This window comes from Gopherus flavomarginatus, chromosome 9 (genome assembly GCF_025201925.1).
Source record: "Gopherus flavomarginatus isolate rGopFla2 chromosome 9, rGopFla2.mat.asm, whole genome shotgun sequence".
Taxonomy (NCBI): Eukaryota; Metazoa; Chordata; order Testudines; family Testudinidae; genus Gopherus; species Gopherus flavomarginatus.
In genome coordinates, this window is record NC_066625.1 from 85,650,163 (window position 1) to 85,664,386 (window position 14,224).

Genomic DNA, 14,224 nt, shown 5'->3' on the forward strand with positions numbered 1-14,224 from the left:
TCATGTCTCAGCCGCCGCTGCCCTTCGGCGCCCGCTTTGCGGGGCCGCCGCCGCCCCCCCAGTACCGCTGCTTCCCGCCCCCGGGGGGGCTGTTCGCGCCTTCCCCCGCCGGCGGCCCCTTCCCGGGAGCCCAGCCCCCGCCGCCTCCCCCCTTCCTGCCGCCCCCGGCGGGGGGCCCCGAGCTGCCCCCGGGCCGCCCCCTCCCGCTCCCCGCGGGCGGCCCCTACTTCCCCGCGCCCGGGGGAGGCTGCGGCCCGGCGCCCCTCGGCCGGGAGGCGGCCCCGCGGCTCCTGTACCCGGCCCCGGGGCCGCCGCCCTGGCAGCCGGGCCCGCCGCCGTGGGGCGAGGGCAGCGCCGAGCCGCGGGAGGCGGCCGAGGGGGAGGAGGAGGCCGCCCTGCGGCAGCGCGATGAGCTGTGGCTGGCCCAGTTCCTGGCCCACAGGCGGCCGCGGCCCCGCGGCTTCCCCCCGCCCCCGCCGGGCGCGCCGAGCCCCAGCCAGGCCCGGCAGCTGGCGGCGGGAGCCCTGCGGCCGGTGGCCCAGCTCGCGGGCCTGTGCCGCGCCATGCGGCAGCTGGAGGCCGCCGGGGACGAGGCGGGCTGGGGCCAGGCCCACGGCCAGGCCCGCGCCCTGCTGAGCGAGCTGCGGGAGCAGCTGCGGCCCCTGCGGGAGCCCGGCTACCTGGGCGAGCTGCGGCGCAAGGCGGAGAAGGCGAGGAAGAGGCGGCTGCGCCTCCGCAAGAGGAAGCAGGAGGCCGAGGCGGCCCGGGAGGAGGCGGCGGCCAGGGCGGCGGAAAGGGAGGCCAGGATCGACCGCTGGCGAGCCAAGTGCGTGCAGGAGGTGGAGGAGAAGAACCGGGTACTGAGCCCCGTCCCTCAGCACGGGGGAGCCCCGAGGGGCGAAGCTGTGGCGCGGAACAGGCCCCCCCAGTGGATGCTGTACCACTGCCGGGGGGGGGGGTGCTGAGAGCCATTGAATCAAGCTATAAACTGTCCATCTCGCAAACCCAACCAGTCTTGCCCCTTTGCCTGCCCCTTCCCGGAGGTCCCGCCCTTCCCTGAGACCCCACCCCTCCCTCCACCCCTTGCCCGCCCTCCCTCACTTTCACCAGGCTGGGACAGGGGCTTGGGGTGCAGGAGAGGATGTGGGGTGCAGGCTCTGGGAGGGAGTTTAGGTGCAGGAGGGGGCTGGGTAGGGTTTTGGGGTGCGGGAGGGGGTATGAAGTGCTGGCTCTGGGAGGGGACTCAGGGCTGGAGCAGGGGGCTGAGTGGCACTTACCTTGGGCAGCTCTTCAGGTGGAGCAGTGGGGCTGAGGCAGGCTCCCTGCCAGCGCAGCCCCTGGAGAGGCAGGAGACTGCCCCTGCAGCTCTGAGTGGCTGCAGTTCCCAGCCAGTGGTGCTCCGGAGTTGGCATTAGGAGCAGAGCGCAGAGACCCTCTGCCCCCTTTCCTGCTCCCAATGCTGGCCGCTTCCGGCAGCAGCGTAGGGTCAGGGCAGGCAGGGATCCCACCTTAGTCCCACTGCTCTGTGGGAGTTTTATCAGCCTAAACTGCTGGTTTGGTTTCACTAGCCTCTGGGAGATAGAGCCTGATTCCAGGAGACCCAGGCAGATCCGGGAGGGTTGGCAACCCTGGTAGGGTGCTACCTCACCCCTCAGATTTTGATGTGGTTTCCAAAACTACTTCAAGCCAGGGAGTGTGGCAGCACCCGACTTCCAGCACCTATGGGTGTGCTGTGCTTTTGAGATGGTCCTGACCGTTGGTAGTCCTTAAAGATCTATTGGGGGTGTTGACTGTGCTGCTCTGGCCAAATCCTGATATGCCTGATTGCATTCAGTCTACATAAAATTTTCCCTGCAGTTTCACCTGGACACAGTTCTTCCTTTCTAGTCCTGAATTAATTTGTTGCCATATGCCAAGTGGCTGCTGCGTTCCATTGTAGCTATATTAAATTGGAGAGTGCACTGATCCTTGGTGTATCCCTTAGCTGCCTCACTGGCATGTTTGTAAGGCTCCTATGCTTACATGCTTTGCCTTCCTCTGATGAAAGTTCCAAGAAGTGTGAGGAATTATTATAATTCTCATTTTTTTTGGAAGTCTTGTGAAATTTAGTAACATTGTTGAAGCCTCTCTTCCTGGTGTCAAGGGATTATGTGAAAATCATTGCTTTCATTTTTTATTTTTTGTTAAGTACATTTCTAGCCCTTGTGCTTGCAGAGGAAAGCTTGAGAATGTGACCCGATCATCCTCTAGATGCTCAGGCCGTGTCTGCACTACAGCAGCACAGCTATGGCTATGGAAAGGGTTTTTCTATCATTGTAGTTAATCACCTCTCCAAGTGGTGGTAGCTAGGTTGGGAGAAGAATTCTCTCATTGGCCGAGCCATGTCTACACTAGCGGTTAGATTGGTTTAACTAGCATGTATGGATGTGAATTTTTCACCCCCCTGAGCGATGTATCTGGGTCAGGCTAAATTTTAAGTATATATCAGGCTTCAGAAACCAGACGGCTAAGAAGAAGAACCTAGAGTTAATTATTTTTTTAATGTCATGATTTTTTGAACACTTGGCAATACTGTTGTTGACCCACTGAAAGCTCCATTAATTTCCATAGCATAATTCTCACTGTAAGCACTTTGGAGAAGTGTTTTCCTTTTTTTTTTTTTAGCTCTCCATTTTAGATTTTTTTTTTTTTTAAAGCAAAAGATTTATCCTGTGTTAGGGGCCTGAAGAGGGGTGGCATAAGAGCCACAATATCAGCTGTATCCCACCAAGGAGTTACTTAGTCAGGATACCAGATCCACTCACTATACAGTTGTTTTGTGTTATTAGAATGGTACAAAGCATGCAATGCACGTTCCAAGATCTGACCCTATACGTTTAACCTAGTTCTGTCTACTTACAAACTAGTACATCAACCCTGGGTACCAAATCCAGACCACCCGACGCTTTTGAATGGACCAGGCAATTTGTTTGTTTACTTATTATTGTCATTATTGTTATTTTGATATTATTTTCTTTGGAATCTGGAGTTTGGTCACCAAGACATTTGGATCTTGACCAAAAATAATTGATTACCCCATAGTGCATCCTACCATAGGATCTGGATCCCGATTTTCTTTAATATACATACATCATCTATCATTTTGATGTTCTATGGACAGAATTTATTGAGGCTTATGAATTCACTGGCCTCTGATACCACTGTTTTGGTAAAAAGCAACAAAGAGTCCTGTGACACCTTATAGACTATCAGATGTTAGTCTGTAAGGTTTTACAGGACTCTTTGTTGCTTTTTTACAGATCCAGACTAACACGGCTACCCCTCTGATACTTGACACTGTTTTGATGTTACTCCGATACTGTCCAATTTTTTAGACTTCTTTGCCATGTTTTATTTCTTACTATTAAAAATGACACAGTAGGCAGGTGACTGACTGACTGACTTCATCTCCATCACTGGAATATTGTGTTGGATTTCTCTTATTCTTCTGTTTATCCTATTTGGATTTTCTTTTTAATTTTTGCCCACCTATGTTGTTTCATGTTTTTTCTGTACGTTTTTCTGTTCCCAGGAACGTGAACTTAAAGCTGCAGCAGACAGTGTCTTATCTGAAGTAAGGAAAAAACAGGCTGACACAAAGAGAATGGTGGACATCCTGCGTGCTTTAGAAAAGCTTCGAAAACTGAGAAAAGAGGCAGCAGGAAGAAAAGGTGAATTATTGGCACTTTGTGATCCATGCAGAAATTCAAGAAATAAAACATTTTTAGACCAATATTATATAGGGATTCAAATATGGCTAGCAAATGTTTTAATTTTACAAAATTCCATAATATTGAAAAATTTCCATCCTTGCATCAGGTAGCCCCTTTATGATTACCCCTATTTCATTGTTATGGATTAAAGGCTTACTCAATGTGAGTAAGGCTGGCAAAAGCTTGCCCTGTGTAATACAAACTCTCTGCTAAAAATGGGATATGATAATGGTGCCTTCCAAGCTCTAAAATTTGTGTAAGTTTATGGAGCGTTCAAATAGTCTGTAAGATGAATTGGTGCCCTCACTTCGTAAATAAAGGGTATGCCTGCACTGCAATTAAAAACCTGCGGCTGGTGGGCTGTGGAGTTGTTTAATTATGGTGTCCGAGCACTGGAACTGTTTCACCTCACATGGTCCTAGAGCCTAGGCTCCAGCCCCAGGCCTCCGAGCCAGAGTCAGGTGGCATGGGCCCACCGTGGGTTTTTAATTGCAGTGTAGACAATACCAAAGTGGTCACTTGGGGGATTTATTTGCAGAGGTCCCCATAAGGCAACTTTATGCTTAACTTTACTGCTATGAGTAATCCCATGGATTTTAATTGAAATCACAGATCAGTGGGACTTCTCACTCTAGTAAAGCTAAGCATGTGCGTGAGTGTAGGTTTAGGGCCTTCAGTTGCAAGGTGTTGTTTTTGGTTTGAAGTCTTTTTATTTCCGCTAATGGTACTTTACTGTTTGGATAGAACTCTGTTCTGTTCTCAGGATGTTTCAGCAGAATAGATATTTCTTAAGAACAATAAGCTCTTGGAGGCCTGATTCAGCAAGTCCCAGGATCAGGCCTTTAGTGGGTTTTCCAAAGGTATTTTGATAAGGACTTCTCCAGTTGTACCAGTGTCTTTTTACTTGTTCTTGACTCTGCCGAATTAGTAACTTTAATAGGTTTCCTGCATTATTCCAAATGCTTTATTTAACAGGTTCAGTTGGTGAGACTTTCTTAATGACTTACCAACCAGAAAGCTATATAAACCAGCATTTCAGGACTGGATGTGGGCTCTGGTAGGGAGTTTGGGTGTGGGAAGAGGCTTGGGGCAGGGGTTTTGGGTGCCGGAGGGTTTTTGGGGTGCTGGATTCAGGTGGTGGTGTCTGCAGGCGGAGGCAGTGCACAGAGTTGCCTGGCCGGGAGTGGCCACACCTCCACCTAGGAGCAACAGCGACATGTTGCCACTTCCAGGGAGCCGCCTGAGGTGAGCGCCACCCAGATCTGGCACACCAAAATCCCTCTCGCGTCCCAACTCCCTGCCCAGAGCCCCCCTCTCGCACCCAAACTCCCTCCCTCTTAGTTAACAAGAATTTTTGACTACCTGTACTCCCCATTCTCCCAATATGCCAGATAATAAAACTTTCACTATAATAATAATAATTAATTAATTACTTCTTATTAGATGGTATTATTAACCATAATTTATATTTATGTAAGCAGTATGTGCTGAGTGTACCCAATAACCAGGCTATCAGGAACATTTTGTAGATAAATAATAATCTTCATGCGTAGAGTACCTGGCTAGTGAGGATTTGGAGGATACTGTCTGAGCAAATGTTATTCCTTACTAGTTACCTTACTATCCTATAAGAATGGAATTTATCTCCGAAAGATTGTTGTATAGCATGCAGAATACTACAGCTACGTACTTTTATTTCCAATCTCCTTCTTGACCCACATCATTTTATTGGAGGATAGTCATGAGAAAAATGAGTGACTCAGATATAAGTTCAGTGGCGATTGTGCAAACTCCGCTCTCAGTATGAAACTGAAATTAATACCATTTCTGTGACTGAAAATTATAATTCACTGTCTGTGTAGGTGTTTGTCCTCCACCCTCAGCAGATGAAGACTTTGAACATCACATAGAGAGGCTGAGGACACTGATCAGAAAACGCACTGAACTGTATGAAGCTGAAGAGAGAGCATTAAGAGTTATGTTAGAAGGAGAACAGGAAGAAGAGAGGAAAAGAGAAATGGAAAAGAAACAGAAGAAAGAAAGGGAAAAGCTTCTACAGCAAAAACGTGACATTGATCCCAAGTTATTTGGGGATCCAGGTAAATTTCTGCATATGTTAGTTCAGTATTGGGGAGGGTTTTTTTTGTTTTTGTTTTTAAACAAGTAAGGTTAAAATGCAAGCACAGCTTTCCTTGGAAAAGCTGATATGTGTTGAATTTACACTATGAAGAGCAGGAGACAAGATACACACGTTCATTCATGCCCTTTCATTATCATATTTATAGAGTGTGATAAGAATTGGAAAATTACTTTATGTAGGAGGCCGTGTAGTCACAATATCACAAACTATGATTTCACCAAACCTTACAAGCCAAGCAGGATTAGGCTGAATTTTGTATTTAAATGGAAGACGTCCCACAACATGTTGATGCGTTAGTATTGGGGATTCAGCAGGTGTCATTATTCCTTTTAGTACGGCTCCAGTACCAGTGAGTTCCCAAGGAGGGAGTTTGCTAGTGGAGGTATTGTCTTTTGTATGAGTGTAGAAAGTCCTAACCACTTGTAGTCATCAGAAATCCCATAATACTTTTTGTAACAAGAATATATTAATTGGCAAATAACTTTAAACGATAATCACGGAGTGACAAGTGAGATATGGCACCTTTTTTAATATTGAAGGTCATATCTTGTTGAATGGTTTTCTTATGTATGTGTTTTAACAGATGAGTTTCCCCTTAATCATCTACTGCAACCCTTTAGACAATATTATTTACAAGCTGAGCAATCTGTTCCAGCCCTCATCCAGATAAGGTAAGAGCAAACATCTTTAGTTTATTAATGGTAATGAGGTGGTAGTCTGTCACATAGAGATTTGTGAAGATAATATTAAAACACCTGCTGTTTCATTGACCTCCAGAATATCAGGTTTATACCATGAATTCTCATCAGATCTCTTTGATTGTAAAATTGGCAGCTCTATTTACCTAACTCAGCTTTCAGCTAATATAAATGTATTCCCACCCAAAAAACTTCATTAACATAGCGTTATAGTTGCTGAAATATATTTCCTCACAACAACCTGAACATTAAAAAGCAATCAAATAATAAATTAAGACAACTTTCACACCCAACACAATATTAATTTCAAAGCACTAGCCCACTACAATCGTAACATATAATCACAGCAATGCACTCGTGATCTCTAAAAATACTCATTTTCAAGTCAACAATATTACTGCCCTCTGCACACAAAAAAATCTTCCTGGAGCACTTGACTTGCTTTTACATGGGAGCATGCTTACCTTCTGATAGAAAGTTTTAAAATTAAGTTTTACAAAGTTTACGTTTTATAAAGTTCATAGACTAGCAATATCCGAGTTGCCATCAAACCAGTCTAGAAATGAAGGGTCCGTGTTCTCCTCCTGATCCTAACCTTCTGTATAACTATGTACAATGGAGAAAAAATGGTGCAACCTTTAAAGTGAAGGCAGCATACTTACTAGGGTAAAGTGCATGATTAAAAAAAATTGTATTGATGTCATTTTTAAAAGCTAATTCAGGAACATTATGCTTTCGACTCTTTAAATATGTTGTAGATTTCAGCGTAAAGTGTAGTGAATCTCCATATATAATTGCTAGAAATTTGCATACTCATGCTCATTTCATGTTGGTTTAAAAATGTATCTTCAAGTTTTTGCTTTGAAGAATGTAATTCAGAAGTACATTTTATAATGAGTTTGTATATCAAACAATATGAAAAAATAACACCAATGTGAATGTATTTTATTAAGGCGTGTGAGATAGCTTATCACTGAAGTTGGAACAGAACAAATGCCTACATAAATCTTTTTTCTATTAAAGGCATGAATGGGATCAGTACCTGGTACCCGCTGATCATCCTGAAGGAAGCTGCATCCCTCCAGGGTGGGTTCTTCCGACTCTCCCTACCAGTGACACCTGGGCCACTGCTGTTAGATAATTTAATAAGTCAGTCTGAAGTGGTAGGTCCCCAGGGAAAAAATAAATATACTGTAAATATGTGCATGTGTATATATATGTGTATTTTTTTCCTTGAAATCTACATCACCACTTCATTTTTTTAAATTGTAAAGCATGTAGCAAGATACTGGAGTTGGAATTTCCTGCAGAAAAGCGATAAGGGAAAAATCTTTTCAACCTCCTGGATCAATAGATAAATATCCAAGTGTAAAAGATAGTGTAAGCCATGTTTGTTAGTAATGTTGTGGTGCTGTAGAGTTACAGTTCTGTTATAGCAGCAAAGAATCCTGTGGCACCTTTATTTAACAAGTCTTTGGATTTGAGGAAATTTGTTTACAATTTGAGTGCATTGTAAGTGGGCTGATACCTTTGCAGAGCATGTGTGTGCAATCAAAATGCTCACATTGGACATCTCTAGCATGTAAGCTTTGAGTTCAGCAGTCATCTCTTTCTTCCCTCTTCTGGTTGTAGAGATAGTGAATGACTGTTGCCAAAAGAGGTGAATTTCCATAGAAAACTAATGTTGAAACAAATTCCTATCCCAAAAGTAGTATCAGTCAGTGAATCTCGATCTAACATTTGACCCTGAATTCAAGATCTCTTTTTAAAACACAAAACAAGCAAACAAAACAGCCAACGCCACATAATTATATAAGTATAGACATTTCTAAGAGTCACTGTGGTCAACCTAAGTTCTAATCTTGACTCTACCACTGGCTTGTTTTTTGGCCTTGGCAGTCAATAAACTCTTTTTGTCTATTTAAGCAAACTGCTAAATAGGAATAATTTCCTACCTCACAAGGATTAATGTTGTATAGTGAGTTTAAAATGCTAAATATTACTTATATTGATATGCTGTTTAGCCATTATGCATCAAACATAGCTCACACATTTAATATTTTTCTAAATAAAAAGTGCGAGCTCCACAGATGGCCTCTCTTTCTTTCAGGCAGATTAGTAGCCAGCTTTTGGGCATTATACATGCAATAATAAATGCATGCAGCTTTAAAAATCTAGCTCTTTGATTGTCTCCTGTTCAAAATCACAATTATTTTTCCTCAATGAAGGGCTTAAAGTGTTGCCTTCAGTTTTGTTATAAGAATGAAAAGGTTTTTCCCCTCGGTATAGTCATGTATTGCACTGTGTCCAAGAGACACTTTGCTTATAAAACCTGAAATTTTGTATGTGCTAGATCTCCTATAGACTAGACATTGGAGCCTAATATTCATGTAATACCTGTTACATTTATATTGTATTTGGGTGTGGTACTAATAGAAGTATCTTGGCAATCCATAATTGTACCATCAGCAATGCTGTGATTTTTTTTTTTTTTAAATACAGTAAAAGTAATACATTTATATAAATTCAACTGTCTGGTCAAGACTACATACAGTGGAGTCAGTGGGAATTTTAATTTAAGAAAATGAACCACAAACACAATTGCAGTACTTTATTAATAAACACCTTAAAGAGAATTCATAAATTATGCCACACCAGCTTTAAATCATTGTGTAATTCCTATGTGTTGCAACACATTGAGGATTATATTTTCATTTAAATGCATTCACGTCTCCCATTAAATCTACAGTGAGTGGAGAATTTCCTCCATTGTACGGAAAACTGTTAACGCTTAGAGGAGTTTGTAATATCTAGGCACGGAGGAATGAGCTAAGAGTGGCCATCAGCATTTATTCTGAATATCCTTGCTTTTATGGGTTTGTGACACTTTAATTCTTTGGTATATTTATACTAATGTTTCTGTAACTATCTTTTAATTACAGTATTGAAATATTGACTCGGTCTTGAATGGAAAAAGACTAAAAGTGTAAATCTCATTTTCTCAGTTTGATGTTTCTGCTGTTTTCTGTATTAAAATGTTTTTGCTGATTTTATGAACAGGAATCAAGGTTATGAAGACATCAGAACTTTAAAAAATCACTAGTAAGCAAGACCTTTTTCTCATATTTAGTAATATATCAAGCATAACTACCAGTCTCTTTCCATACTTTGTTAGTAGACATTAGCAATTACAAGTTGAACAAAATCCTTAAAATGCAAACTGGAGTTTAGATTTTTTAAATGCTTGGTGGAAGTAGCAGTTTTTGGCATTTTGATCTGAAGAGTGCTAAAATGGGAATATCTCCCAAATTGTTATGCTCAAAAAGGTAGACTAGCCATGTGACTATATAGCTTGATAAATAAGCCTACTAGAAAAAAAAGTAATACAAACTGAAGCCTAATTCATTGTAATTGTTCTTGCTAGCTACTTTCTTCCTTTGTAAGTAGATACCATTTGTAAAATATAATTTGGTCAAAAATACAATTCTCATTTTGTAAGTGCATTTTATACTTTAAAAAAATAAATAAATAAAGGAAACTGTCAAATACCTGTTCTCTGAGGGTGAAATTTTCCAGCACAAGCCTTTGCATCACTTAATTTTCATAGTATGGGGAGGGCTGCTGGCAAAGTAGCTGTACAGGGAAACCTCCCCAGCTCTTTTCCCTAAGCACCGCAGAAGAGTCTGCAGCTGTTTTGTGTACAGGCCAATATATAGGACAGTGATGGGGACATGCAATGGGATCGATGTTTATGCTGATTCTAGTTCTGCCGAGCAGATCAATGGAAGTGATTTGGAGTTGCAGTTGCTATTCCAGCCCATAGGCTTCAACTCTGCATCTTAGCCCCAACACAAGGGAGTGGATTTAATCTTTCCAACTCACTTACACATCAACTGAGTATCTGCTCCGACACCGTGTGATGAAATTCCTTTCTCCCTAAAACTGCATCAGTAAATCAGCATATGCTTGACTAAAATATAGTGGCATATTCAACACCATTTGTGTTGTGGCTTTACAAGTAAATGTTCATAATTTTCAGCTGAAACTTGTGCCCGGAGCTGAGATCTGTCAGTATGGGCACACTGGGAATTACTTGAAAGGGTTAAAATGACTGTGTGACTCTTTTTGCCAGAGAAAATGCAGCAATTGTTGCTTCCATGTATATTACCTGTAAATACCATATGATATAGGTCATCATAAAGTAATTAAAAGGAATGCCAGGATTTCTGGTTTACAAAAGAGAAAAGAAAGATCTGCTCTTTTTAGCTTCGGGTTGTACAGGAAATCTTCTTTACTCTAGAGTTTTATTTGCTCTAAAACAGTGGTTCTCAAACTTTTTTTTTTTTTTTCATGGACCACTTGAAAATTGCTGAGGGTCTCTGCAGCCCACTTAATGATCTTTCCAAATGTTGTTTGTACAGTTAGCTAACTATTTTAAAGCGCTTTGGATAAAAGCACTATATAAAAAAATGGTTTTTTTGTTCTACAAATAAAAGCAGACACCTCATATTTTAATATCGGTAATCTTACCTTTCTAGTGCGATGGGTGTGCCCTCTCTCCTCCATCGCAGCAGCCCCTGAGCTGGGGCTGGGAAGGAGGGGTGTCTCTCCCCTACCACAGAGCTGAGGCTGGGAAGGAGAGCCCCAGCAGCTGCAGCTCTGGAGCTGGGGAAAGTCGCCTCTTTCTCTGGCCGCTGCAGCCCTGCACATCCCAAATTCCCCCCACTCCCTCTTCTCACCCCACTGCCCACTGCCCCCTTCCACCTACTCCCTATCTCCCCCCTCCCCCCCCAAGGCCACCACCTCACCTTACATATGTGTCTTCTCCAGGGTCCACTCCCCTAATTAGTGGAGCCATGCCTGTGCAGCTCCACTAATTAGGTGGGTCGCCCTTCATTCTCTTGTGTGCGGCTGCCCAGGCATGTAGCTTTAGAGGGAACTATCCACAGACGATCTGAATGGAGTTCGCGGACCACTGGTGGTCTGCAGACCACACTTTGAGAACCTTTGCTCTAAAACAAAACTTCAGTTCTATAAAAACAGTGGCAGCAGCGCCTCCAATTTATAAAACTTAACGAGCGACCAGAGGATGATCAGCATAAGTGGTTAGGATCCTTATTGTGTCAGAGGATATGGTGATGCAGGCTAACTGATTAGGCAGCTATAATCTAAAACTGTAGAAACATGACTCAGACACCTGACTCTTTATGTGCAAGCATTTAAAGAACTGAGCAGTGGATAAACAGCCAGTGTATGTAAAACATTGCAAGTTTCTCTACCTCATGGGAAAAGCTGCATGATTTCTTTTAAGGTACGCATAACTTTATATTTCTCTCTTGTTTAGGAACATATAAAATTTAAAATGCAGTTGATGTATGTAAAGCAAAGTATACTCCAGTTATGTAGTTTAAATATAGTTCATATAGCAAATATGCAGCATTGTCTACTATTACTTTTCCTTGTAAAATATTTTGATTTTGAAATGAAGAACACGTTTTGATGTTTAAGCGACCAGCTGAAGAGGAACTTTTAAAATATTGTGCAGCTTAGTAACTATTGTATGCAAGTTTGTGATTTGATTCTAAAATAATCTGTCTTCAGATAAACACTAATCTGATTAAACCTATGAACTGAGCTGAGTCCAGACAGGCATTTTCGTGCTATCTTACAGATTCATAGATTCTAGGACTGGAAAGGACCTCGAGAGGTCATCGAGTCCAGTCCCCTGCCCTCATGGCAGGACCAAATACTGTCTAGACCATCCCTGATAGACATTTATCTAACCTACTCTTAAATATCTCCAGAGATGGAGATTCCACAACCTCCCTAGACAGTTTATTCCAGTGCTTAACCACCCTGATAGGAACTTTTTCCTAATGTCCATCCTAAACCTCCCTTGCTGCAGTTTAAGCCCATTGCTTCTTGCTCTATCCTTAGAGGCTAAGGTGAACAAGTTTTCTTCCTCCTCTTTATGACACCCTTTTGGATAACCTGATAACCATGTCACCTCTCGGTCTTCTCTTTTCCATACTAAACAAACCCAACCCTTTCAGCCTTCCTTCATAGGTCATGTTCTCTAGACCTTGAATCATTCTTGTTGCTCTTCTCTGGATCCTCTCCAATTTCTCCACGTCTTCCTTGAAATGTGGTGCCCAGAACTGGACATTACTACAGTTGAGGCCTAACAAGCGCAGAGTAGAGCAGAAGAATGACTTCTCGTGTCTTGCTCACAACATGCCTGTTAATCTTGTAGGGTTTAGAAAAATATTGTGGCTCAAAAGAAGGTTGATATAAATTTCCATGCCTCCTTTGGGTCCAATTCCATGTCTGGTTGCAATACAATTTCAGTTTTGTATGGCAGCAAGACATTCTGTCTAGTCCTACACTAAGTGTCTTTTTTTTTTTTTTAATTGACTTGATGTGTATTAATCTGTCAGCCTGGATCCAATGATTAGGAGTGATGTGAAGATGTCACTGGATGAGTGAGTTCAGAATCCTTGTTACAAGTGTGTTTTGGTGTAAACTAGTATTTGCTGGTACCTGCTTTTATTTTTTTGGCAGGCAGGCAGGCTTCCATGTGATCTTAAAAGTGGAAGCCTCAGTTATATATTTTTACAACATATCATAATGGTCCATTTGGCATTATAATCCAAGCTATTGACCTCTGAAAATATTTGTAGTTCTGATGGACCATTATCTAGTGTGTCTCTAGTAGTCACCTCTTCTTAGGTCTGATGTACAAACAATTTTTGTACCAGTATAATTATTTTGATTGGGGGGGTGAATTTTTTTTAATCAAAGTAGTTATACTGGTACAACTCCTGCTGTGGATACAGTTCTACCAGTATATTTTATTCTCTTTATATGGGAATGGCTAATCTGGTATAAAGCACGTTTGTACGGGTATGACTGCGTCTATACTAGGGACAAGGGATTTGCTGACCGCTGCTTTCCACAACCCCCCATTGGCCTGGAGCGGCGAATCGCAGCCAGTGGGAGCCGCGATTGGCTGAACCTGCGGACCCGGCAGGTAAACAAACCAGCCCGGCACACCAGGGGCTTTCCCTACACAGGCGGCGGCCTTAGTTTGAGAACCACTGATTTAACTCTAAAGGAACACCCTTCTCTTCCTGCAGCACACAATGTCTGCAAGGTAATATTAACTACGTACATATGGACTCTTCAGTGTATACAGTCCAGGTAACTGAGACCAATGCTTCACAATCATTGATTTTCAGATACAGTTTGGCTATGCTTTTCTGTGACACTTACGCAAGCTGGAGCTTATGCTGAACCTCCCTTACGTATGGAAGCAGATGGTCTATGCCTGTGTAGGATTCCAACTTGTCGCACGTGAAATGTATTAGTGAAAATACATGTGCAGCATTGCAAAGCTGGTTATTGTCCATCTGGCTACTACAGCCCTGGATGCATATAATCCTTGTAGTGACAATCCAAATAACAACCCTTCTGTAATGTTAATATAAACTGAGTGTTAATTAGGTCAATTGCACCTAGGAATTGTGTATAGGAATGCTGATACTTTAGTCTAGCAACTGCAGTATTTAAACTTATTTCCGAATGAATGGAAGTCGGGCTGGGAGTTGATTAGGTGCCTCTTCCTTGCTACATCC

General features: G+C 42.8%; 2 protein-coding genes across 2 annotated transcripts in view; both read left to right on the forward strand.

Annotated features, from left to right (window-relative positions):
* Window positions 1–10,138, forward strand: PDCD7 (programmed cell death 7). Its single transcript, XM_050967495.1, has 5 exons — window positions 1–857; window positions 3,572–3,710; window positions 5,615–5,851; window positions 6,476–6,563; window positions 7,614–10,138. Exons 1-5 carry the CDS (start codon window positions 3–5, stop codon window positions 7,729–7,731), a joined length of 1,437 nt encoding a protein of 478 aa, XP_050823452.1. The 5' UTR covers window positions 1–2; the 3' UTR covers window positions 7,732–10,138.
* The window catches only part of UBAP1L (ubiquitin associated protein 1 like), a 21,774-nt gene continuing 15,227 nt past the window's right edge, over window positions 7,678–14,224 (forward strand). Inside the window, exon 1 of the mRNA XM_050967496.1 lies at window positions 7,678–7,753. The gene's annotated coding sequence lies outside the window, so the exon portion shown is untranslated. The remainder of the gene's footprint in view (window positions 7,754–14,224) is intronic.